This window comes from Sapajus apella, unplaced genomic scaffold (genome assembly GCF_009761245.1).
Source record: "Sapajus apella isolate SASKATOON/1434 unplaced genomic scaffold, GSC_monkey_1.0 scaffold2, whole genome shotgun sequence".
Classification (NCBI taxonomy): Eukaryota; Metazoa; Chordata; class Mammalia; order Primates; family Cebidae; genus Sapajus; species Sapajus apella.
Window position 1 is genome coordinate 25,858,724 of NW_022436942.1, and position 23,034 is coordinate 25,881,757.

The 23,034-nt window shown below is 39.9% G+C and overlaps 1 protein-coding gene and 1 pseudogene across 13 annotated transcripts in view; both read right to left on the reverse strand.

Moving 5' to 3' along the window:
* Positions 1–708: 708 nt before the first annotated feature.
* Positions 709–23,034, reverse strand: part of LARP4 (La ribonucleoprotein 4) — an 85,485-nt gene continuing 63,159 nt past the window's right edge. For 11 of the 13 annotated variants that reach the window (XM_032293616.1, XM_032293686.1, XM_032293651.1 and 8 more), the window contains 6 exons: positions 17,005–17,217; positions 16,042–16,090; positions 13,575–13,736; positions 7,098–7,219; positions 6,308–6,476; positions 709–5,208 (listed from right to left, as the gene is read on the reverse strand). In XM_032293616.1, the coding sequence (XP_032149507.1) occupies positions 4,870–5,208; positions 6,308–6,476; positions 7,098–7,219; positions 13,575–13,736; positions 16,042–16,090; positions 17,005–17,217 (1,054 nt within the window). In that variant the 3' untranslated portion in view covers positions 709–4,869. Of the gene's footprint in view, positions 5,209–6,307; positions 6,477–7,097; positions 7,220–13,574; positions 13,737–16,041; positions 16,091–17,000; positions 17,218–23,034 lie in introns of those variants that run through there. The other 2 variants (XM_032293645.1, XM_032293703.1) reach the window with 2 other exon arrangements.
* LOC116561786 lies at positions 19,151–20,515 on the reverse strand (annotated as a pseudogene).

Genomic DNA, 23,034 nt, shown 5'->3' on the forward strand with positions numbered 1-23,034 from the left:
ATTACAGGCTTGAGCCACCGCGCCCGGCTAATTTTTGTATTTTTAATAGAGACGGGATCTCACCATGTTGGCCAGGCTGGTCTTTAACTCCTGACCTCAGGTGATCAGCCCACCTTGGCCTCCCGAAGTGCAGGAATTACAGGTGTGAGCCACCATGCCCAGCCTTTCCCCCACCTTTAATAACTGCTTCTGACACTAAAATAATTATAAGAAAATCCCAGGATCATAAAGCTGAATCTTGTCTCTCTGCCCTTTTTTTTTTGGAGATGGAGTTTCGCTCGTTACCCAGGCTGGAGTGCAATGGTGCGATCTTGGCTCACTGCAACCTCTGCCTCCTGGGTTCAAGCAATTCTCCTGCCTCAGCCTCCTGAATAGCTGGGATTATAGGCACGCGCCACCATGCGCAGCTAATGTTTTGTAGTTTTAGTGGAGACGGGGTTTCACCATGTTGACCAGGATGGTCTCGATCTCTTGACCTCGTGATCCACCCGCCTCGGCCTCCCAAAGTGCTGGGATTACAAGCGTGAGCCACCGCGCCCGGCCTCTGCCCTTGTTTTATGTGAAACACATTACTTCCCACTCCCTTCACCAACCAAAAAACAGCTTAGACCAGAATAATAGAGTTAGTGATGGCAACATATAAAACTGAGAGGTAAACAGAAGTAGTCATTAGACATACACCACACCTAGAGAAAAGGAAACCAGTTCTGCTTTTTAATAATTTTATTTTTTTTCTAATTTTGTTACTTTAATTTCCCATAGCACCTTGGGGATGTTGAAACAAATACAAATACAAGGATGTACTCATTTTAACATTTTATGCATGAGCATGTGCCACACCAATTTTGGGGGCGACAATTTTGACAACAGGAACAAATCTAAGCAATCAACAAAATAGAAGCCTGATAACCGGCTCTGACCCCCACCCCCAACATTTAAGAGATGTCAAAGGACACCTGATTTAGGTTAAAAAAAATCAAGTTGATATGGATATTTCAACAGTGTTCTGTGCTGCAAAACTGAAAACAAAACCATTTAATACACAGCCCACTAATATCTGAGTTACACTTCTAGGAGCTGTCTACTCGACGATTCATAAAAAGTTGTCATCTTTTAAAAATAAATTTTAAGTTATTTAATAATCAGGTGAATTTTAAAAGAGAATTTACTCACAACTTGAAAATAAATTATCTTTCAACTTCTTAAAATACCCTCATTCAGCTCATGAAAAGAGAAACACGTACGTATCTTTTTGGAAGCTCAGACTAGCATATGCCCAAAAGCCTAAAGTTAAATTAATGGCCACCAAAATTTTAAGGAAATATAAAAAATTAGGAAAAAAACCCATCATATGTTAGTTAAGAATTTACAAAAGCCCCTCAAAAGGAATACACTGTTCTTTTGAGTTTTCTTTTCTGTAAAAACAAAACAAAATTGGTACTTTTTAAATATGGTTAATATATATTGCCAGCATAAATATCAGAGACTTAATGTGACTTAACCCCAGTGTTGTTCAACTGTGTTGAAGTAAAACCAGTGGACATTTAAGCCAAGAGACTAATTATTAAGGCCATAACCAATAAAACTAGAGAACTGTTCATTAACTTTTACATACTATTTTTATGTTCCAGCAACATCCTTTTTGTTCTCCTTTACCCTAGTGAAGATGCTAACATTCCATCATTAAGCCTCTCCAAAGCAAACCTGGTTATTTAAAAAAGAAAAAGGAATGTGAAACAATATTTAAGCTATCTTAATTTTAGGAAACAAAAATAAATCAGAACTCTGCATGGCATCTGATCATCTGCAAATTCAGCACATAAGATAATTACCACAACAAAACCTTATCATTGAAAGGTCTTATCTTCCTCAAAATCCAGTTGAAAAAAACTTAGATGGATCACTATTTTAATTAAATATCAGTGTATTTGGCAAAATTAAAATTACTCAGAGACAAGCCCTAGATATTATGAAAATCTTAATTATCAGGATAGCAAATGGAGACAGGTTTTGCAATGTCTCTATGTACCTTCTCTGAATTGCAAAGTGATGAACTTGTGTGACTCTTGTTCTCTTCATGCAGTAAGAAATATGGCAGAGTATCACTATATCAAACATTCAATATCATTTATACCTACTTTTAGCCCCCAACAGACCAAGAAAATGTCAAGTCATAAAGGTGAAGAGAAAAATTTGATATTTAAATTCCTCCATCTAAAGAACCAAATAAATAAACTACAATGAATATCCAACCTCATTAGTTACAGAGTAATGTTGGAAAAAAGCCAACAGCTTCACACAACTCACAGGCATTATTTAGATACAAACTTTAAATCTGCTGTAATAAAATAAATGCTAAATACATACTGTGAATATATATAAATATTACACACACATACACACACTCACTCTTCCCTACATATCCCATCAAATGGGAACTATTAGATGTAATGAGGCAAATTAAATTAAAAACATTATGTCTTAAGCACATTTTTTAAAAGGCTCTATCTTCAAATTAAATTTCTACTTTCAATAACATTTGAAAAAAAAGCAAAAAAATATACTTGTTTTCTTCTAAAAGAAGGCCCTTTTCTTGTGTTTTATTAGGCCATTTAAATTTTTAGAAGTTGGTGGACTAATAGTAAGTCACACAAGCATACAAGTAATACAGGCCCACATTTGTGACACATTGTTTAGAAAAAGTAATGTTTCATTTTAAGTGCAGTAATTAAGTTTATAATCCTTACCAAGTGATTTTTACAAAATTTTTATTCTCTGAAATCCAATGCATTCAAAGGATGTTAACACTTAAAATGTTTATCATTTCCACCAACTGCATTCTTAGGAAACCAAAATAAGCATTTTTAAAAATCATAGATGTAGTCAGTGATTAATATGTTTTTCTTAAAGGACCTAAACTTCCCCCCAAATTTCAGCACAGGTAGTTTTATTGTATTTTTCACCTAGTAGGTGATTTTAAAAAATAGTGTGTAGAAATGAATAGTTTCAAACTGAGTAAATATAGTATATCATGTCATAAAACAATCAAATCAAAAGCAACTGCCAAGCTAATAATAAGTCAAAGAAATAGTAATTCATTCTGGCTTGTACAGATATGTGCAGTTTTTCAAAGCTCTTAATAGTTAACCACTAATACGTATCTCCAAAGCTTAACTTAGAATTGGAAGATGAATTTCACAGCAATGTAATTTAACCACCATTTACATTCACTTGAATATATTACTAAGATGTTTACTCTATGTCACATGGTGCTTTCCAGTGTTCACAATTTACAGTTTCAATTTGTACATATGTAATTCACTAACATATGGGACAGTTCTTACTATTACAAACTATCCCTTAAAAGAAAAATAAAACCCACCTTACATAGAGCTCTGAATACAGCATGACTTAACATAGACAGAACACGGTTTTAATATTTTATCCATTTTCTAAACAACAACATGTAAACTCATCTATTTAGTATATGAGAGCTACAATTTTATTCACTGAGAAATTATGCATTAATTTTCTTCAACCATCTTTCTTATCTTTAATCTCACAACTTGCTGGTTCTGTTTTAGTGAGTTCCAAACTATGTTTTTTGGGTGTGGGGGAGAAGAGGAGGGAAGAAAGGTGATATACATTGTAAACAGAAATAAGTCCCCCCTAAAATTAAGCCTTTTTTGTAAAAAAAAAAAAAAAAAATTACTTCTACACTATTTAACACTTAAGAGTCAATTACAATGTTTCATCTTTAACACTAACAACACATAAATTACTGTAGGGTCAGTCTGCCCTACCATCTTAGGATTTAAAATTCTAAATATGTGAACAGAAGAGTAAATAATTCAATGTTCAAATCTGAAATTTAGAACAATTTATATGATTTGACTAAACTGGTTAAAGCAATTACAAACATACAATTCAGAAGGTAGTTGGTTATTTTGCTTTTGCGGGTAAGCAGTCCAAGAACAGAAAGTAACAAATGGAGTAAGAAAAAAAATTTTGTTTCCCATTTTCGGGGAAGAGGGAATCACAGGGAAACTTAAACCTCTGAAATCCATTTGACCTATGCACTGAGATCCAAGATGAAATTTTCAGTTTTTTGAATAACCCCCATTCTTTCCTTGAATATCAAACTGATTGGTAGTCACATCTCAGAGTACAATCAGAGTTTCAGAACTTGTTGAATGAAATATTAGTAAGGTCAAAAAGACTAAATTTCAAACTAGAAAAAATCTACTCAAGTATTACATTCAGTTTTCAAATCATTTACTAACACGAAAACAGATTTGGCTTCAATCACTCTTGTACACATTCACACTCACAACAGGCACCCCAGCCACTGATCTGCTTTGCAATACAAGGCCATATAGTCAGAGATGGCATTCTTCAAGCCAAACTTTAAATAGATTTAAAAAATTTATAATTTTACAGAAATGCTTCTTCAAAAAATATTTTCTCTCACTCCCTCATCTCCTATACTGAAGGATGTATAATGTCTTTTTTTTTTTTTTTTGCCTCCAAGCTAAATCTGAACCCTCAAAATTGATTCCTGGCAGCAAATCTCTGCAAATTAAAACCAAAACCAAAAATAGAAAAATTATACTTTTTATATATATATATGTGTGTGTGTGTGTGTGTATATATATATTATATTGATTGGAATCCTCCAGCATTTAAAAATCACATTAGAGATGAATTTTGGGATCCTATCACTCAAAACTCCAAAATCCATAATGATTTAAAGACGTACTTTCTCTTGTTTCCTTCCTGGCTACCCCTTCCCCTCCAAAACAGTTCAACATAGCCACAGCTCAAGTTTAACTGGAAGAGAGAGAAGTTTTTGAATAGTTGTGTTGATTTTTACTTTGGTGATCTGGGTGGCACATACTGCTCTTTGCCATTACGTCGAGTCACTCCCTGAGGTATAGCCCTATGGCTAAACTGGCGTCTCTGTTCCCTGATTTTTCCAGCTGCTCCCCTGGGAATGGTATTGCCTCGGAAGCCAGAATAATCCTTACTAGCCCTTGCTTCTGGCTTCTCATGTAGTTTCTCAACGGACTTCTCAGGAGCTCCACTGTCTTCGTTTTTGGTGGGAGACACTACATTGGAGCGAAGTTCTCGTAGTGGCTGCACAAGAACTGAAGATGGCTCTTTAGGGGGCTTCTGGCACACTTCAGCATAACTTAACTTTCGGGGTTCCTTTGAAGTGATGATAAAAAAAATATTTATGGTACACATTCTCTAAATAATAAAGTACAAAAATAACTGTGTTAACCACAAGAAAACCACAGGTTATCTTCCAGAAAAGGGCAAAAAGTACTCTCATATATATTGCTTCGAGTACTGTAGTACAATCTGTAACAATTTATTTATTAGACAATAACTTCACTTGAGGAATTTAACTGAAGGATATTCATGTCAGCATTGTTTATAACGATGATAGAACTGGAAACGACCTAAATGCCTAACAGGAAAGGACAGATTAAATTAATAATGCTATAGCCATATGATGAAATAAAATGGTCCTGCTCCTGTTTCCTTGCTACAAAGAACCGAAGATTCCAAAAGAATCCCAGCAGAGCAGTTAGAAACCAATGGTATAAACAGAACACTAATAAAAAGTCTTAGTTACCTCAACTGAAAAAGGTAGAATAGAGCTGTTGTGAGAACAGAATAAAGCATGTAAAGTCTTCAGCACTAGTCCTAATAATATGTAGTAAGCATTCAAATGGTAGCTGCTATTTTAGTATTATTACTATCATTATTAAATGAGAAGATAGCCCTTTCAATCTATTTGAAAAGGTGCTGTACTAAAATGCTAGGGATTATGTAGGTAAATTTTGTGTTTTATTCTCCTTTTCTGTATTTTCCCAATTATACAATTATAAGACAATTCTGGAACTTGAATAAGTGGGAGTGGCTTCTCAATGGCCACTTACAGACTTGCTAAGTATCACATATACAACAAAAAGAATATCAAGAGGCACAAGGCCTTTTTATGTTAGCCCGAAAATGATAAATTCATCCTGATGTGGGTTTGGAAGAAGCTTCACTTAACCATATGAACAGAAAAAAAAAAAAATGAAAGGAAACAGAATCAACAGTAAGTTCTTCACTCCCTCAACATGATTAAAACTTTCCATCTCTTTGCAGTGACCTTAAATTCCTTAAGTGTCTTTCTGATACAGTCAGCCCCAATTTGGGCTACTTCCAAATGACTCTGCTCTAACAAAGTGTTAAAGTGAAAAAAACTAATCTATTTCATTTTTTTAAATATAAACTAAAACCTTCAAATTACCTGTAGAGCCACAGCTGTAGCTGCATTCAGATTACTATTACATGGTGAAGCAGTACTTGCCCTTGATGGCTTTGCAGTACTTGGAGGAGAAACTGGTATAGTCATCTGGTTGAGACTATCCTTCTGAACAGAGCAATCCTCTATTAGATCCTTTTCTTGCTGAGTTGTGCTAAAAAAAAAAAAAAAAAAAAAAAAAAGAGAGCTTGCAATTAGACTCAGAATAGCATTAAGGAACAGTTGAGCAACTAATCAGAAGAAAAAGTAATTAAAAAAATTTTTTTGGAGACGGAGTCTCACTCTGTCACCCAGGCTGGAGTGCAGTGGCGTGCTCTTGGCTTACTACAACATCTGCCTCCCGGGTTCAAGCAATTCTCCTGCCTCAGCCTCCCCAGTAGCTGGGATTACAGGCGCCCACTACGACGTCCGGCTAATTTTTGTATTTTGTATTTTTAGTAGAGACGGTGTTTCACCATGTTGGCCAGACTGGTATTGAACTCCTGACCTCAGGTTATCCACCTGCCTCGGCCTCCCAAAGTGCTGGGATTACAGGCATGAGCCACCGTGCCCGGCCAGAAAAAGTAATTTAAGGTTGAAGATTTTTTTTTTCCTTTTTTTATTAAAAAAAAAAAATTTTTTTTTTTAAGACAGGGTTTCACCATATTGATCAGGCTGGTCTCGAACTCCTGACCTCAGGTGATCCGCCTGCCTCAGCCTCCCAAAGTGCTGGGATTACAGGTGTGAGCCACCACGCCCGGCCTAGGTTGAAGATTTTCTGTTCTAAAACTTGTACCTTAATGCAGTAAGTTCCGCAGTACATGGAGAACTGGTACTCATATTGAGTGGCTGGACAGAAGTGCAATCTGTCTGCTCATCTGCAGGCACTGGGCAACTAACTCTCAACTCTTCATTATCCTTAAAGTAAAAACATTTTTCAAAATTACACTTAGGCCTTTTTCCAAAGAAGATATACACATGGCTAATAAGCACATGAAAAGATGGTCAACATCACTAGTCATTAAAAAATGCAAAGAAAAACTACAATGAAAAATCACTTCATACCCACAGGATGGTTACAGTAAAAAAGACAGACATTAACAAATGTTGGTGATGATATGAAAACATTAAAATGCATACACATAAAGAGTGGTAATGTAAAATGATGCACTGCTTTAGAAAGCAATGTGGCAGCTACTTAAAAAGTTAAATATAGGGCTGGGTACAGTGGCTCATGGCTATAATCCCAGCACATTGGGAGGCTGAAGTGGGAGGAATGCTTGAGCCCAGGAGTTCAAGACCAGCCTTGGGCAACATAGCAAGATCCTATCTCTACAAAATAAAATAAAATAAAATAAAATAAAATATTTAGGTAGGGTGTGGGGGTGTCCACAGGTTGTCCCTGCTACTTGAGAGGATCACGTGAGCCTAGGAGGTTGGGGCTGCTGCAGTGAGCCATAATAGGACAGCGCCACTCACTCCCTACTGGGAACAGAGTAAGACTGTCAAAAAAAAAAAAAAAAAAAAAAAAAAAGGAAAAGAAAAAAAAACTAACGTTTGTAGGCTGCATTAAAAAAATAAATAAATGAAATCTTGATTAATGCTCAACATGAATGAAGCTTGAGGATGTTAAGTAAAATAAACCAGTCATAGAAAGACAAATACTGTATGATTCTACTTATATGAATTACTAAGGTAGTCAATTCAGAGACACAAAGTAGAATGGTGGTTGCTAAAGGATAGGAGAAGGGAGAAAGAGGGAATGGTTTAATGGGTATAGAGTTTTAATTTTACAAGATAAAAGAGTTCTAGAGTTAGCTGCACAACCATGTGAATGTACTTAATACTACTACTAAGCTGTACACACAAAATGGTTAAGACGGTATATTAAAAAAATGTGGTAAACGCTGTTATGTATATTTATACTGCAGGCATAGAATCTAGAAAAGAGCCCTAGAAATTAAAACTGATGGATGAAATAAAATGTTCAATAGGATTAGAAGATAATGTTCAGAAAAACTTTGCAGAAAATATAAATAAGAACAAAGATAAAAACAGAGGTTTAGGCCAGACATGGTAGCTGACGCCTGTAATCCCAGGACTTTGGGAGGCTGAGGTAGGCAGATCACTTGAGAATAGGAGTTTGACACCAGCTTGGCCAACATGGTGAAACCCTGTCTCTACTAAATATACAAAAAAAGTAGCCGGGTGTGTGCCACCACATCTGTAGTCCCAGCTACTCGGGAGTCTGAGGCAAGACAATCGTTTGAACCCAGGAGGCAGTGATTGCAGTGAGCTGAGATCACACCACTGCACTCCAGCCTGGGCAACGAAGCAAAACTCCATCTAAAAAACAAACAAAAAAAGGTTTTAAGAAAGGCCAGGTGCAGTGGCTCATCCCCGTAATCCTAGCACTTTGAGAGGCCAAGGTGGGCAGACCACTTGAGCTCAGAAGTTCAAGAGCAGCCTGGGCAATGTGGCAAAGCCCTATCTCCACAAAAATTAGCCCAGCATGGTGGCCTACACTTGTAACCCCTGATACTTGGGGGGCTGAGGCAGAAGGACTGCTTGAACCTAGAGATCAAGCCGGCAAGAAGCCAAGATCATGCCACTGTTCTCTATCCTGGGTGACAGAGATCCCATCTCAAAAAGAGTTAAACTTAAGTAAGGTCTGGTGGCGGTGGCTCACACCTGTAATCCAAGCACTTTGGGAGGCCAAGGTGGGTGGATCGCCTGAGGTCAGGAGTTCAAGACCAGCCTGGCCAACATGGTGAAACGGTCCTACCAAAAATACAAAAATTAGTTGAGCATAGTGGCACGCACCTGTAATTCCACGTACTGGGGAGGCTGAGGGTGGAAGAACTGCTTAAACCCGGGAGGCAGAGGTTGCAGTGAGTCAAGATTGCACCACCGCACTCCTGCCTGAGAGATAGAGCGAGTCTTCATCTCAATAGAAAAAAAAAAAAAACAAAAAAACAAAAGTAACCTATAAAGTTCAACACCAAATTAAGATTTCAAGAGAGAAAACAGGTGAGAATTTATCAAAGAGATTATACCAAAAAATTTCCCAGCAGAGAAAGACTTGCATTTCCTGATTGAAAGGGTCTACCAAGCATTCGCTGAAATGAATAAGAGCCATTAAGCTGCTAAGGTTAATCTGTGAAAAACAGGCTGGGGCTGGGCTCACGGCTGTAATGCCAGCACTTTGGGAGGCCAAGGCAGGCAGATCACCAGAGGCCAGGAGTTCGAGACAAGCCTGGCCAACATAACAAAACCCCGTCTCTCCTGAAAATACAAAAAAATTAAACAAGTGTGGTAGTGTGTGCCTGTAATCCCAGCTACTATGGAGGCTGAGGTGAGAGAATTGCTTGAAGCCGGGAGGTGAAGGCTGCAGTGAGCCAAGATCATCCCATTATATTCTAGCTTGAGCTACGGAGACAGACTCTATCTCAAAAAAACACAAAGCCATTCCAAAACACATCATCAAAATTTTTTGCAGAAACCAAGGATCAATAAAAGACCCAAAAAACCTCCAGACAAGGGAAAAAAATCATGTCAGAGATCAGGAATCGGCACCCTTAGGGTTCTCAAAAGAATCTATGGAAGCTAGATCATTTCCTAAGCATGAAATAAAAATAGCACACTATAAAGAAAAGACTAATAGTACCATATTAAAATTAAGAAGTTGTTTCCACCTACAGGCACTAAAGACTGAAAAGAAACCATAGAAGTGAAAGATTATTTGTACTATATGTAACTATATGTGACAAAGGATTAGTATGCAGAATATGTAAAAAATACATGAGTCTGTTTCTTAAAAACCTGAAAGACTGACCAGGCATAGTGGCTCACGCCTGTAATTCTAGCACTTTGGGAGGCTGAGGTGGGTGGATCATCTGAGGTCAGGAGTTTGAGACCAGCCTAGCTAACATGGTGACACCTTGTCTTTACTAAAAATACAAAAATTAGCTGGCATGGTGGCGCCTATAGTCCCAAGCCACTTGGGAGGCTGAGGCACGAGAATCGCTTGAACCTGGGCAGCGAAGGTTGCATTGAGCGGAGATCATGCCACTGTACTCCAGCCTGGGCAACAAGCAAGACTCCATCTCAAAAAATAGTTGAAAGACTTTAAAATTTTAAAAGATCCTGCTGAGCAGTCTAGGGAGAAAGAAAAAAAATTTTTTTTTTTTTTTTTTTTTGAGACAGAGTTTCACTCATGTTACCCAGGCTGGAGTGCAATGGCACAATCTCGGCTCACCGCAACCTCCGCCTCCTGGGTTCAGGCAATTCTCCTGCCTCAGCCTCCTGAGTAGCTGGGATTACAGGCACGCACCACCATGCCCAGCTAATTTTTTGTATTTTTTAGTAGAGACAGGGTTTCACCATGTTGACCAGGATGGTCTCGATCTCTTGACCTCGTGATCCACCCGCCTCGGCCTCCCAAAGTGCTGGGATTACAGGCTTGAGCCACCGCGCCCGTCAGAAAAAAATTTTAAAAGAACACAAGCTGATGTATATATCCTCAAAAAGTTCTTCCTCACTTGAAGATTTATAATGGCAAAATGTCCATTAACAGTACAATGAATAAATGTTTTATTTCCAACAATAGAATATTACACAATAGTTCAAAATGAACAATAATCTGTATCAACAGTGATGAATCGTTTCATTTCACACAGAATTAAAGAAGTAACAGAATAATACATACTGTACAATTCCATTTATAATATGTTCAAAAACAGGCACACCGTTTTATCACGTAGGGCAGGGGTTGGCAAACTAAGATCTGCAAGGCCAAATCTAGCCTTCAACTTGTTTATTGCTTACAAGCTAATAATGGTTTGTAAGTTATTATTTTTTAATTATTATTATTACCTCTGCTCAGGTCACTGCAACCTCTGTCTCCTGGGTTCGGGCAATTCTCCTGCCTTGGCCTCCCAAGTGCTGGGATTACAGGCGCCCACAACCACGCCTGGCTAATTTTTTTTGTACTCTTAGTAGAGCCAGTGTTTCTCCATGGTAGTCAGGCTGGTCTCAAACTCCTGACCACTGGTGATCTGCCCGCCCTTGGCCTCCGAAGAATTTATGAAGTAACGACTACATGTCACAATATTTTTTTAAAGAAAGATGACAGTGGAATAATACCTTCAAAATTCCAAGGGAAAATGATTTCTAATGGAGATCCCAATATAGAAATGAACTACTGATCAATTTGAGAGAAGAAAAACATTTTCAGAATGCAAGAAACTTATACTTCATGACTGTGGAAAATGTGAACCACCCTAATATAAGAGAGTCAAACAAGAGTGAGGAAAAAATGGGGATATGATAAAGGAAGAGTAAGGAAAATTCCCAGGGTGATGGTAAAGACAAGGCCCAGGAACACAGCTATGCAGTAGGGCACTGAGAGTGTACAACAAACAATCATAGTATATGTTGTTTGAGTCTCAGCCGTGAAAAAAATATGTAATGCTGATATGTGACTTACAAAGGATGGTGCATCCTAGTGTAACTAGCAACATCTTTTACTTTCTTAGAGATACTAAAATAATGGGTGATTTATAATTGATGATATCTTAGATATAATGAAGTACAATATATCAGGAGGATGGGGAAAGCATGAGTATGTTGGTTTAAGAGAGCTAAATCTTTAGCTTGAGAATGTGAAGTTTACAGACACTGTGGAAAATGGAAAAGCCCAGGTTACAATAAAAGAATGTTAATTAGAAATAAAGGAATAGGCCAGGCGCGGTGGCTCACCCCTGTAATCACAGCACTTTGGGAAGCCGAGATGGATGGATCACGAGGTCAAGAGTTCGAGACCAACCTGGCCAATATGGTAAAACCCCGTCTCTACTAAAAATACAAAAAAATTAGCCAGATGTGGTGGTGCATGCCTGTAGTCCCAGCTATCTGGAGACTGAGGCAGGAGAATGGCTTAAACCCAGGAGGCAGAGGTTGCAGTGAGCTGAGATTGTACCACTGCACTCCAGCCTGGGCAACAGAGCGAGACTCTGTCTCAAAAAAAAAAAAAAAAAAAAAAAAAAAAAAAAAAAAAAAAAAAAAAAAGAGAGAGAGAGAGAGAGAAATAAAGGAATAAAAGTTGGGAGAAATAGTTAAGGAGTTGAATGTAGTTGCAGGGGACTGGTGTTTTTTCATTAAAAGCCTAAATATACTATACACTTGTGCTATTACAATAATAATTTTTTTTTTTTTTTTTTTTTTTTGAGAGGGGGTTTTACTCATGTTACCCAGGCTGGAGTGCAATGGCACGATCTCGGCTCACCGCAACCTCCGTCTCCTGGGTTCAGGCAATTCTCCTGCCTCAGCCTCCTGAGTAGCTGGGATTACAGGCATGTACCACCATGCCCAGCTAATTTTTTGTATTTTTAGTAGAGACGGGGTTTCACCATGTTGACCAGGATGGTCTCGATCTCTTGACCTCGTGATCCACCCGCCTCGGCCTCCCAAAGTGCTGGGATTACAGGCTTGAGCCACCGCGCCCGGCCACAATAATAATTTTTTAAAAAACTAAATTAGAATTTAAATAGTAGAAAGTGAGAAAACTTGTGAGACATGAGGATTTCTAATATGGAGAGGTCTACACACCAAATAATCATAGGATGAGGTATCTCAACCTCTTGACATCTATTTTCCATTATTTGAAAGAATTCATTTACATCACTGGTGAATTTTAGGTGCATAAATGGAAATGATACCATTTAGCTTGTATGAATCAGTTATCAGTTCTACCAGGCTGAGTTGACTGATATAAAGACATACAAGGCTGGGCATGGTGGCTCATGCCTGTAATCCCAGCACTTTGGGAGGCCAAGGCAGGCAGGTCGCTTGGGTTGCTTGGGGTCAGGAATTCAAGACCAGCCTGGACAATAGGGTGAAACCCTTTCTCTACTAAATACAAAAATTAGCTAGGCATGGTGGTGTACCCCTGTAGTCCCAGCTACTTGGGTGGCTAAGGCAGAAGAATCACTTGAACCTAGGAGGTAGAGACTGCAGTAAGCTGAGATCCCGTCTTTAAAAAAAAAAAAAAGACATGCAAAAACCAAGAAACATTTTATTGCCTTTGTGTAGCTTTATGGGGAATATATTAAAAAAAAACCCAAAACACTCTAAGTATGCTGAAAACTCTAAAAATAAAAACTATGATAGAAATGTACATTAAGTGCAAATAAAATTTTAAATAATAACACTGCAAATAAAGCCTAAATATGGTCTCATAAGGTAAGACTCATATTAGATTGTGGGTGTTTACCTTTTCTTTGTAGACACCTTTAACAACATCAGACATCCTATTCTCCAAAATGAGTTCCCCTGGCATTCTTGATGAACTTCCAGGTAAAGGTGGAAAATTTGAGGCCAGTAGGTCAAACTTTGGTGTTGGAGCCTTTGATTCAGCTGTTGAAGGATGAGATCTCTAAAATGGACAAATAACAAAATAGGTAACATGGCTATCTCATTCTCAAATCCTGTGCCACAGAGCTTAAAGCTGCAAGAAAAGAAGCAAACAAAACCTCTATAATGCACAGAACTGTATCCCTATATAAATTCTTGGTTTTGCATCTCCCTTGAGCTCTCATCAGTCTTTATCAGTTCTACTTTTCTTTAGTCAGTTCTCACACCTGCTTCTTTTGTAAACTTTGCCAAACTCCTTAAACCTTCTAATCAGTCTCCGCTATTCATTTCATAATTTGCTATATCTTCTTAACAAAAACATCCACTTTACCTAAATTTGCTATGAGCCCTTTTTTTTTTTTTTTTGAGTCAGGATCTTGATCTGTTTCCCAGGCTGAAATGCAATGACACAACCATAACTGACTACAGACTTGACTGCCTGCGTTCAAGTAATTCTCCTGGCCTTTTATGCATCTGGAGTAGCTGTGCGTGCCCCCACACCTGGTTAAATTTTTATTTTTTAGTAGTGACAAGGGTTCACTAAGCTATCCAGGCTGGTCTCGAACTCTTAAGCTTAAGTGATCTTCTCTCCTTGGCTTCCCAAAGTGCTGGGATTACAGGATTAAGCCCCTGCATCCAACCATCACCAACTTTCTCCATCTATGTATCTTGAGAGAACAATATCCTTCTTCTATATAACATGTTTAAAAAACTCATGCTTCCCTCCTGTCTATCACCCTATATTCACTCTTACTTGTTTTATTTCCTCCACTTTGTCATCACTCTACTAAAATGATTTTAGGTGTTACCAATGCTTTCAACAATGCAAATCTGACAGACTCTTTTTCCTGACCTCACTACAGCATTTGGTGTGTTAATCATTCTTTCCTTGGGAGCTAATTTTTCTTTTTTTTTTTTTTTTAAAACAGAGTCTGGCCGGGCGCGGTGGCTCAAGCCTGTAATCCCAGCACTTTGGGAGGCCGAGGCGGGTGGATCACGAGGTCAAGAGATCGAGACCATCCTGGTCAACATGGTGAAACCCCGTCTCTACTAAAAATACAAAAAATTAGCTGGGCATGGTGGTGCGTGCCTGTAATCCCAGCTACTCAGGAGGCTGAGGCAGGAGAATTGCCTGAACCCGGGAGGCGGAGGTTGCGGTGAGCCGAGATCGCGCCATTGCACTCCAGCCTGGGTAACATGAGTGAAACTCCGTCTCAAAAAAAAAAAAAAAAAAAAAAAAAACAGAGTCTGGCTCTGTTGCCAGACTGGAGTGCAGTGGCACAACCTCAGCTCACTGCAACCTCTGCCTCTTGGATTCAAGCAATTCTTCTGCCTCAGCCTTCCGAGTAGCTGGGAATACAGGCATGTGTCACCATGCCCAGCTAAATTTTGTATTTTGAGTAGAGACAGGATTTCAGTTCATGCCACTGTACTCCAGCCTGGGCTACGGAGCAAGACTTTGTCTCAAAACAAACAACAAAAAAAACCCAGCATGCTGCATACTCATTTTCAACCCAACACTGCTGCTTTATTCCCCAAAGTTCCATATTAGACCACCTTCATCACTCTAAGGAGAGTACCCTGCATGAGCTTATCACTCCAATTACTATGTGAAGGCTTACAAATCCAAAATTTTATTCCCAGCTAAAATCTCCCTCCTGCATAAGAGATCCTCTATTACGATCTACCTACTGGAAGGCATACCTGTTTTTCTTTTCTTTCACCCCAATGTTTAGTCATCAATCATGACATTTACAACATATTGAATAAACCCCAAATCTAATATCTGTTTTTTGTTTTTTGGAGACAGAGTCTTGCTCTGTCGCTCAGGCTGGAGTGCAGTGGTACGATCACAGCTCACTGCAACCTCAGCCTTCCAGGTTCAAGTGATTCTCCTGACTCAGCCTCCTGAGTAGCTGGGACTACAGGCATGAGCCACCATGCCCAGCTAATTTTTGTATTTTTAGTAGAGATGAGGTTTCACCAAGTTGGCCAGAATGGTCTTTAACTCCTGACTTCTGCCTTGGCTTCCCAAAATGCTGGGCTTATAGGTGTGGGTCACCACGCCCAGCCTAATCTCTTATTCCAAATTGTTGAGGGCCACTTGAGAAGTCATGTGGAATGCTACAATGAAATGCTAAAAAAAGATTTGTTGGGCTGGGCGCAGTGGCACACACGTGTAATCCCAGCACTTTGGGAGGCCAAGGCCTTTGCTGAAGGCTAGAATCAATAAAACAAAAACCCAAAAAGGAAGACCATAAGTCAATTCCAGTAAATTACAGAAGAGAAAAAAAACTCAATATAATTAAAAGTTTTAAAAAACTTACTGAGATCTTGTCATCTTCTCGTCGTCTTCGACCTCTGAAAAGAGATCTCCTTTTAATAACAAAAAAGGAGGGGGGTGGGGACAACTCATAAGTTTCTTCAGATATATACATTCTACCAAAGCTGTATACATTTCTATTTTAAGTATATGTCTACATTTGGGGCTAGTCTTCTCTATTACTAAAAGATAGTATGTTATTCTGACGGATCTTGAGCCAATTTACCAAAAACTTTACCTACTACCACACCATAAAGTTAGTTGAACTCATTTGTTAGTAGCACCCCCTTCAAACAAGAAGCATACTCTGGTTTAATTGGCAATATATAACCTCACCCCTATAGTTTATGTATGTATTTTGAGACAGAGTCTCGCTGTCACCCAGTCTGGAGTGCAGTGGCACAATCTTGGCTCACTGCAACCTCTGCCTCCCAGGTTCAAGTGATTCTCCTGCCTCAGCCTCTCGAGTATCTGGGATTACAGGAGCCTGCCACCATGCCTGGCTAATTTTTGCATTTTTTTCATAGAGACGGCATTTCATCATGTTCGCCAGGCTGGTCTTAAACTACTGACCTCAAATGATCCACTCACCTCAGCCTCTCAAAGTGCTGGGATTACAAGAGTGAGCCACTGTGCCCAGCCACTTTTATACTTTAGAATTGGAAGAAATTAAAACCATAAAGCAGATGGGTATGTTATTTTTCTGAGCTATTCTTTCCTATATGAACTAAAAAGAACTTCAGAAAAGCTTTATAAACCTCTGATTCATAACTATATCCTATATGAGTACTCTATTTCTTAATTATAAAAAACAATCAATTCATGTTCCAAAAATAATGTATTTAATATAACCATATACCAATAATTAAATTAAAACGAAACAAAAACCAACTGCCAGATCATGTTCGTCAACTATTCAGGATGATCATATTATTATCAAAGATTTTCAGGTACCATATTTCCTTACCTGCCCCTACCATAGTCCCCATTCTGTTCCATCTGCAAAGTGGAAGTCTCTTTTTGAAGATATGTTTGCTCCTGATGCCCAGTTATTGTAGGGTTATGCCGTTCAGTTGTAAAGTTTCTTGAACTAGATCTGTTCAATTGTCCATCCCCCAATGATACAGAGCTCTCTGTTGAGTGTTCTGAACCACCGGATGACCTAAAAGGAGGCTTCGTGCTACAGGAAATACAAAATAATATATATAAAGCAGTAAATTGAGACAAAAGTCATCTTTCTTCACGTAAAAAAAAAATTGGCTTCTGCTGTACTGGGGTTTTTGAGAAATTAAGTTAAACGTAAAAGCATTATGTTCTAAAAGTGTAGCCCCATTTACATCCCAGACATTTTAAAAAGTGAAGTAGCCGGGCGCGGTGGCTCAAGCCTGTAATCCCAGCACTTTGGGAGGCCGAGGTGGGTGGATCACGAGGTCAAGAGATCGAGACCATCCTGGTCAACATGGTGAAACCCCGTCTCTACTAAAAATACAAAATATCAGCTGGGCGTGGTGGCGCGTGCCTGTAATCTCAGCTACTCAGGAGGCTGAGGCAGGAGAATTGCCTGAACCCAGGAGACGGAGGTTGTGGTGAGCCGAGATCGCGCCATTGCACTCCAGCCTGGGTAACAAGAGCGAAACTCCGTCCCAAAAAAAAAAAAAAAAAAAGTGAAGTAAATTTTACATTAAAAAACTGCTGTGGGCTAGATGCAGTGGCTCATGCCTATAATCTCAGCACTTTGGGAGGCTGAAGTAGGAGGATTGTTTGAGCTAAAGGGTTCAACACCAGCTGGGGCAACACAGCAAGACCCTATCACTGCAAAAAAAAAAAAAAAAAAAGAAAAAAAAAAAATTAAAACATTTGTCAAGTGTGGTGATATGCACCTATAGTACTCCTAGCAACTTGGAAGGCTGAAGTGGAAGTCTGCTTAGGTCCAGGAGTTTGAGGCTGTAACAAGCTATGATTGTATCACTGCATTCATGCACAGGCAACAGAGAAAACCCTATCTCTAAGATAATAAATATATATATATTTTTAAAGTTGTGTTTGGAGAGATGGGGGGAAATCCAAAATTCTTTGAAAGAAAGTTACTTCTACTTCAATACTCAGAATTAGGATTTTAATTTTTTTTTTGCAGAGACAAGTGAACATTTATTTTGTACGTTTCTTGCCATGTGTATTTCAAGTCTTTTTCACAACAAGGCCCCAGGAATCTCCAGATTCAATTATGTCTCTTGGCTTGGTCAACTGCTGCAGGAGCCTTAGGAAGCCTTGTATAAATGCTAGAGTTACTCATTTACCAACATGAAGCCCTAGAAAAGAAGATGCAACAAAGCAGGACTCCTTCCTCCATGTAATATGCTGATTTCAGATGTGGCAGCAGCCAATGTAGAAAATGCCAGAATTTTTCCTTGGAACTGGACTGTGATGAGAGGTGCTTGCCATGAACATGGTGCTTGCCAAAAACTATGTTTTTTTCTTTTCTTTTCTTTTGAGACAGAGTTTCACTCTTGTTGCCCAGGCTAGGGTATAATGGCGCAATCTCAGCTCACTGCAACTTCCGCCTCCAGGGTTCAAGTGATTCTCCTGCCTCAGCCTTCCAAGCAGCTGGGACCACAGGCCCGCGCCACCACACCCAGCTAATTCTTGCATTTTTAGTAGAGATGGGGCTTCGCCATGTTGGCCATGCCAGTCTCAAACTCTGGACCTCAGGTGATCCGCCCACCGCAGCAGCCTTTCAGAGTGGTGGGATTACAGGTGTGAGCCACCGCTTCTGGCCAGCTACTATCTTTTCTTTGACACTTCCTTTCCAGTTTTTGAAGATAAAGCAGGAAATAATCTCTGAAGATACTTGATAAAAATTCCAGGTGCAGGAGCTCACACCTGTAATCCCAACACTTTGGGAAGCTAAGGTGGGTGGATCACCCAAGGTCGGGAAGTCAAGAACAGCCTGACCAATGTGGCAAAACCCGTCTCTACTAAATACAAAAAACTAGCCGGATGTCGTGGCAAGGTGCCTGCAATCCCTGCCACTCAGGAGGCTGAGGCAGGAGAGCCGCCTGAACACAGGAGGCAGAGGTTGCAGTGAGCAGAGACCATGCCACCACACTCCAGCTTAGGCGACAAGAACGAAAACCCTGTCTCCAAAAAAACAAACAAAAAAAAAAATCTCCAAAACACAAAAACCCACGCATCCACTCCATTGATAAAAAATTTACTGCAGTTTGGTACATGGGTCTAGTTCAGCTGGCGGATAAGCTGATTAATGCATTCACCCTGATAGCCAGGTGTGCCCATCTCCTTGAGGAAGCCCACTCTAGTTTTGGTAGCATGATGGGCCACTGAGAGGTGGAAAGGGCGCAAGAACCATGAGATCTCCTGGAAATGCCTCCCTGGGAAGGCAATTTCATAAATGAAGTCTTCCAAGCAAATGACACCAAACTTCCCCAGGTGCTTCTCTATCCCTGTGTTGTTTGCCAGAGGAATGGTCTTATTCTTGACCTTGGCTTGTCCACGTTTCAAAATGAGTTCCTGAGGCCGGGCGCGGTGGCTCAAGCCTGTAATCCCAGCACTTTGGGAGGCCGAGGCGGGTGGATCACGAGGTCAAGAGATCGAGACCATCCTGGTCAACATGGTGAAACCCCGTCTCTACTAAAAAAATACAAAAAATCAGCTGGGCATGGTGGCGCGTGCCTGTAATCCCAGCTACTGAGGAGGCTGAGGCAGGAGAATTGCCTGAACCCAGGAGGCGGAGGTTGCGGTGAGCCGAGATCGCGCCATTGCACTCCAGCCTGGGTAACAAGAGGGAAAACTCCGTCTCAAAAAAAAAAAAAAACAAACAAAATGAGTTCCTGGACAGACATCAGGTTTGGAAATCCTCAGGTCATATAAGGTTCCACTATACGCAACATTTTTAGGTTCTGGAGGGTGACTTTTACAAACACACCACTAAAAATTTTCTTTAGGCAAAGTCTTGCAATGGTTCTCTGTACCAGTAAACTCAAGCCATCAGTCCTTTAGATGCGTACAACAAAGGCCAAGGAATGTTTATCTGGCAATTCCAAGGCGTGAGGTTTCACTTCTAGTCTGACACACACCTTGTCACATTTCTGCCATCAGGAATCTGTAGGAATGATTCCAGTCGCTTAAACCTGGGCCCTTTTCCTTTCCTCTGTTCCTTCTTTGTCAAAAGTGCCGCTTTGCCTGAGAGGCTTTGAGGGCTTGATAAGCTCTCCTCTTTTTCAGGAGATTTTCTGGAAACAAAGGGATTTTTCTTTGCTCTTGTGCCACCATCTTTCTAGTGTCTCAGAAGTAGCTGTCATTGGCTGTACCCTCAATATGTTTAAATCAGCCAAGTTTTAAGCTTATCGATGAGTCTATGCAATGCATTTTTTTTTTTTTTTTTTTGAGATGGAGTCTTACTCTGTCACCCAGGTTGGAGTGCAGTGGTGCAATCTTGGCTCACTGCAACCTTCGCCTCCCAGGTGCAAGCAATTCTTCTGCCTCAGCCTCCCAAGTATCTGGGACTACAGGCATGGGGTACCATGCCTGGCTAATTTTTCTATTTTCAGTAGAGACAGAGTTTCGCCATGTTGGCCAGGCTGGTCTCGAACTCCTGACCACCGACCTCAGACTCCCAAAGTGTTGGGATTACAGGCATGAACTATTGTGCCCAGCCTATGCCATGCATTCTTAATGGAAGCAAAACCCCACGCTAATGGGAGTAAAAATGGGGGGAGGAGGGGGATAGGCAAAAAGTAATCATTTTAGTATAAAGCACAGATATACACATATTAAATACATACAGATATATAATAATCTGCAGTATTAAATTTTCACAGGATGAAATTAGAAGGAAAATGCCTGAAAAGGCTGTTTGGGTGAGTAATAATGAAGAGAGTAAGAAACACTGTAATATAACTATATAACTAAAATCCTAGCTTCAGTCTGGCACGGTGGCTGGCGCCTGTAATCTCAGCACTTTGGGAAGGCAAGGCGGGTAGATCACCTGAGGCCAGGAGTTCGAGACCAGCCTGGCCAACATCGTGAAACTCCACCTCTAGTGAAAATACAAAAATTAGCCGGCCATAGTGGCACGTGCCTGTAATCCCAGCTATTCAGGAGGCTAAGGCAGGAGAATCACTTGAACCTGGGAGGCGGAGGTGGCAGTGAGCTGAGATCATGTCATTGTATTCCACCCTGTGCCACAAAGCAAAACTCCATCACACACACACACACACACGCACGCACACACACACACACACACACACACACACACGCATTGCGTAGATTAAAAAAAAAAAAAAAAAATTCTAGTCTCTTACTAAGCATCCATCACCAAATAAAATTTGTTGAAAGATCCACATGAAAGACTGCAAAGTAGGAAAATATAGCAATGCACCCAACAGCAGAGCACAACTTCAGGAATTAAGGAATGCAGTGTGGTTAAACAAACCAATCTGCTTCTAACAAAAGCAGTTTTTATCTTGGATGATGGGTATAAGCACCCAACTTCCTAAAAACATACAAGCAGGTGAAGCTAAGGTCAACTAACAGAGAAAAAATGCAGTTTAATCAGTGACAAACACACCTAAAAACTCAAACAACTGAGGATCCTGGCTCTACAGATAAAGAGTGAGATTTATGTTTGGCCCATTATTTGCAGTTTCTATATCCCAGTTTTTATAATCTATTTTCATAGTTATAAACTAACAATATTAATCACATGCTGCCAATTCCTGACTTTAGGAATAGGGATTTAAAACCTCTTGATTATAAACCCACCAAGTAAACGTGAATTCCTGCAGCATCTCTAGCTGTCCTATTTTTTACAAACCATAGAAAATAACTATTATTAAAACTTAAAGAAAATTATCAGGTTGGGTACAGTGGCTCATACCTGTAATCCCAGCACTTTAAGAGGCTGAGATGGGAGGATCATTTGAGCCCCAGGAGTTTTGAGACCAACCTAAGTAACATGGCAAAACCGTGCCTCTACAAAAAAACAAAAACAAAAAACAAAAAAAAACTTAGCTGGGCATGGTAGTATGCAACTGTAGACCCAGCTGCTAGGAATGCTGAGGTGGAGGATCAATTGAACTGGAAGGTCAAAACTGCAGTGGGCCATGATTATGTCACTGCACTACAGCCTGGGTGAAAGGGCAAAACGTTGTCTTTAAAAAAAAAAAAAAAAGGTTGAGTTTCACATAAAGTGACACTTTTGCAGAGAAGTACTTTATATTACAAACTACATTTCTTAAATAGCAATAAAAATAGTATGTCCCCTAACAAAAAGTATTTATTTATTTATTTATTTATTTTTGAGAAAGGCCTGGTTCTACCTCCTGGGCTCAAGGTATCCTCCTACCTTAGCCTCCTGAATAGCAGAGACTACAGGTGCACACCACTAGGCCTGGCTAATTTTTATATTTTCAGTAGAGACAGGTTTCACACTGTTACACAGGTTGGTCTCGAACTCATGAGGTCAAGCAATCTGCCTGCCTTAGCTTCTCAATGTGTGGGGAGTACAGGCATTAGCCACCACTGGCTACAAAAAGTAATTTTAAAAATACTTAGGCCAGGCATGGTGGCTCACACCTGTAATCCCAGCACTTTGGGAGGCTGAGACAGGTGAATCACCTGAGGTCAGCAGTTGGAGACCAGCCTGGCTAACATGGTGAAACCTGGTTTGTACTTTAAAAAAAAAAAAAAAAAGCCCAGGCGCGGTGGCTCAAGCCTGTAATCCCAGCACTTTGGGAGGCCGAGGCGGGTGGATCACGAAGTCAAGAGATCAAGACCATCCTGGTCAACATGGTGAAACCCCGTCTCTACTAAAAATACACAAAAAAAATTAGCTGGGCATGGTGGTGCATGCCTGTAATCCCAGCTACTCAGGAGGCTGAGGCAGGAGAATTGCCTGAACCCAGGAGGCGGAGGTTGCGGTGAGCTGAGATTGCACCACTGCACTCCAGCCTGGGTAACATGAGTGAAACTCCGTCTC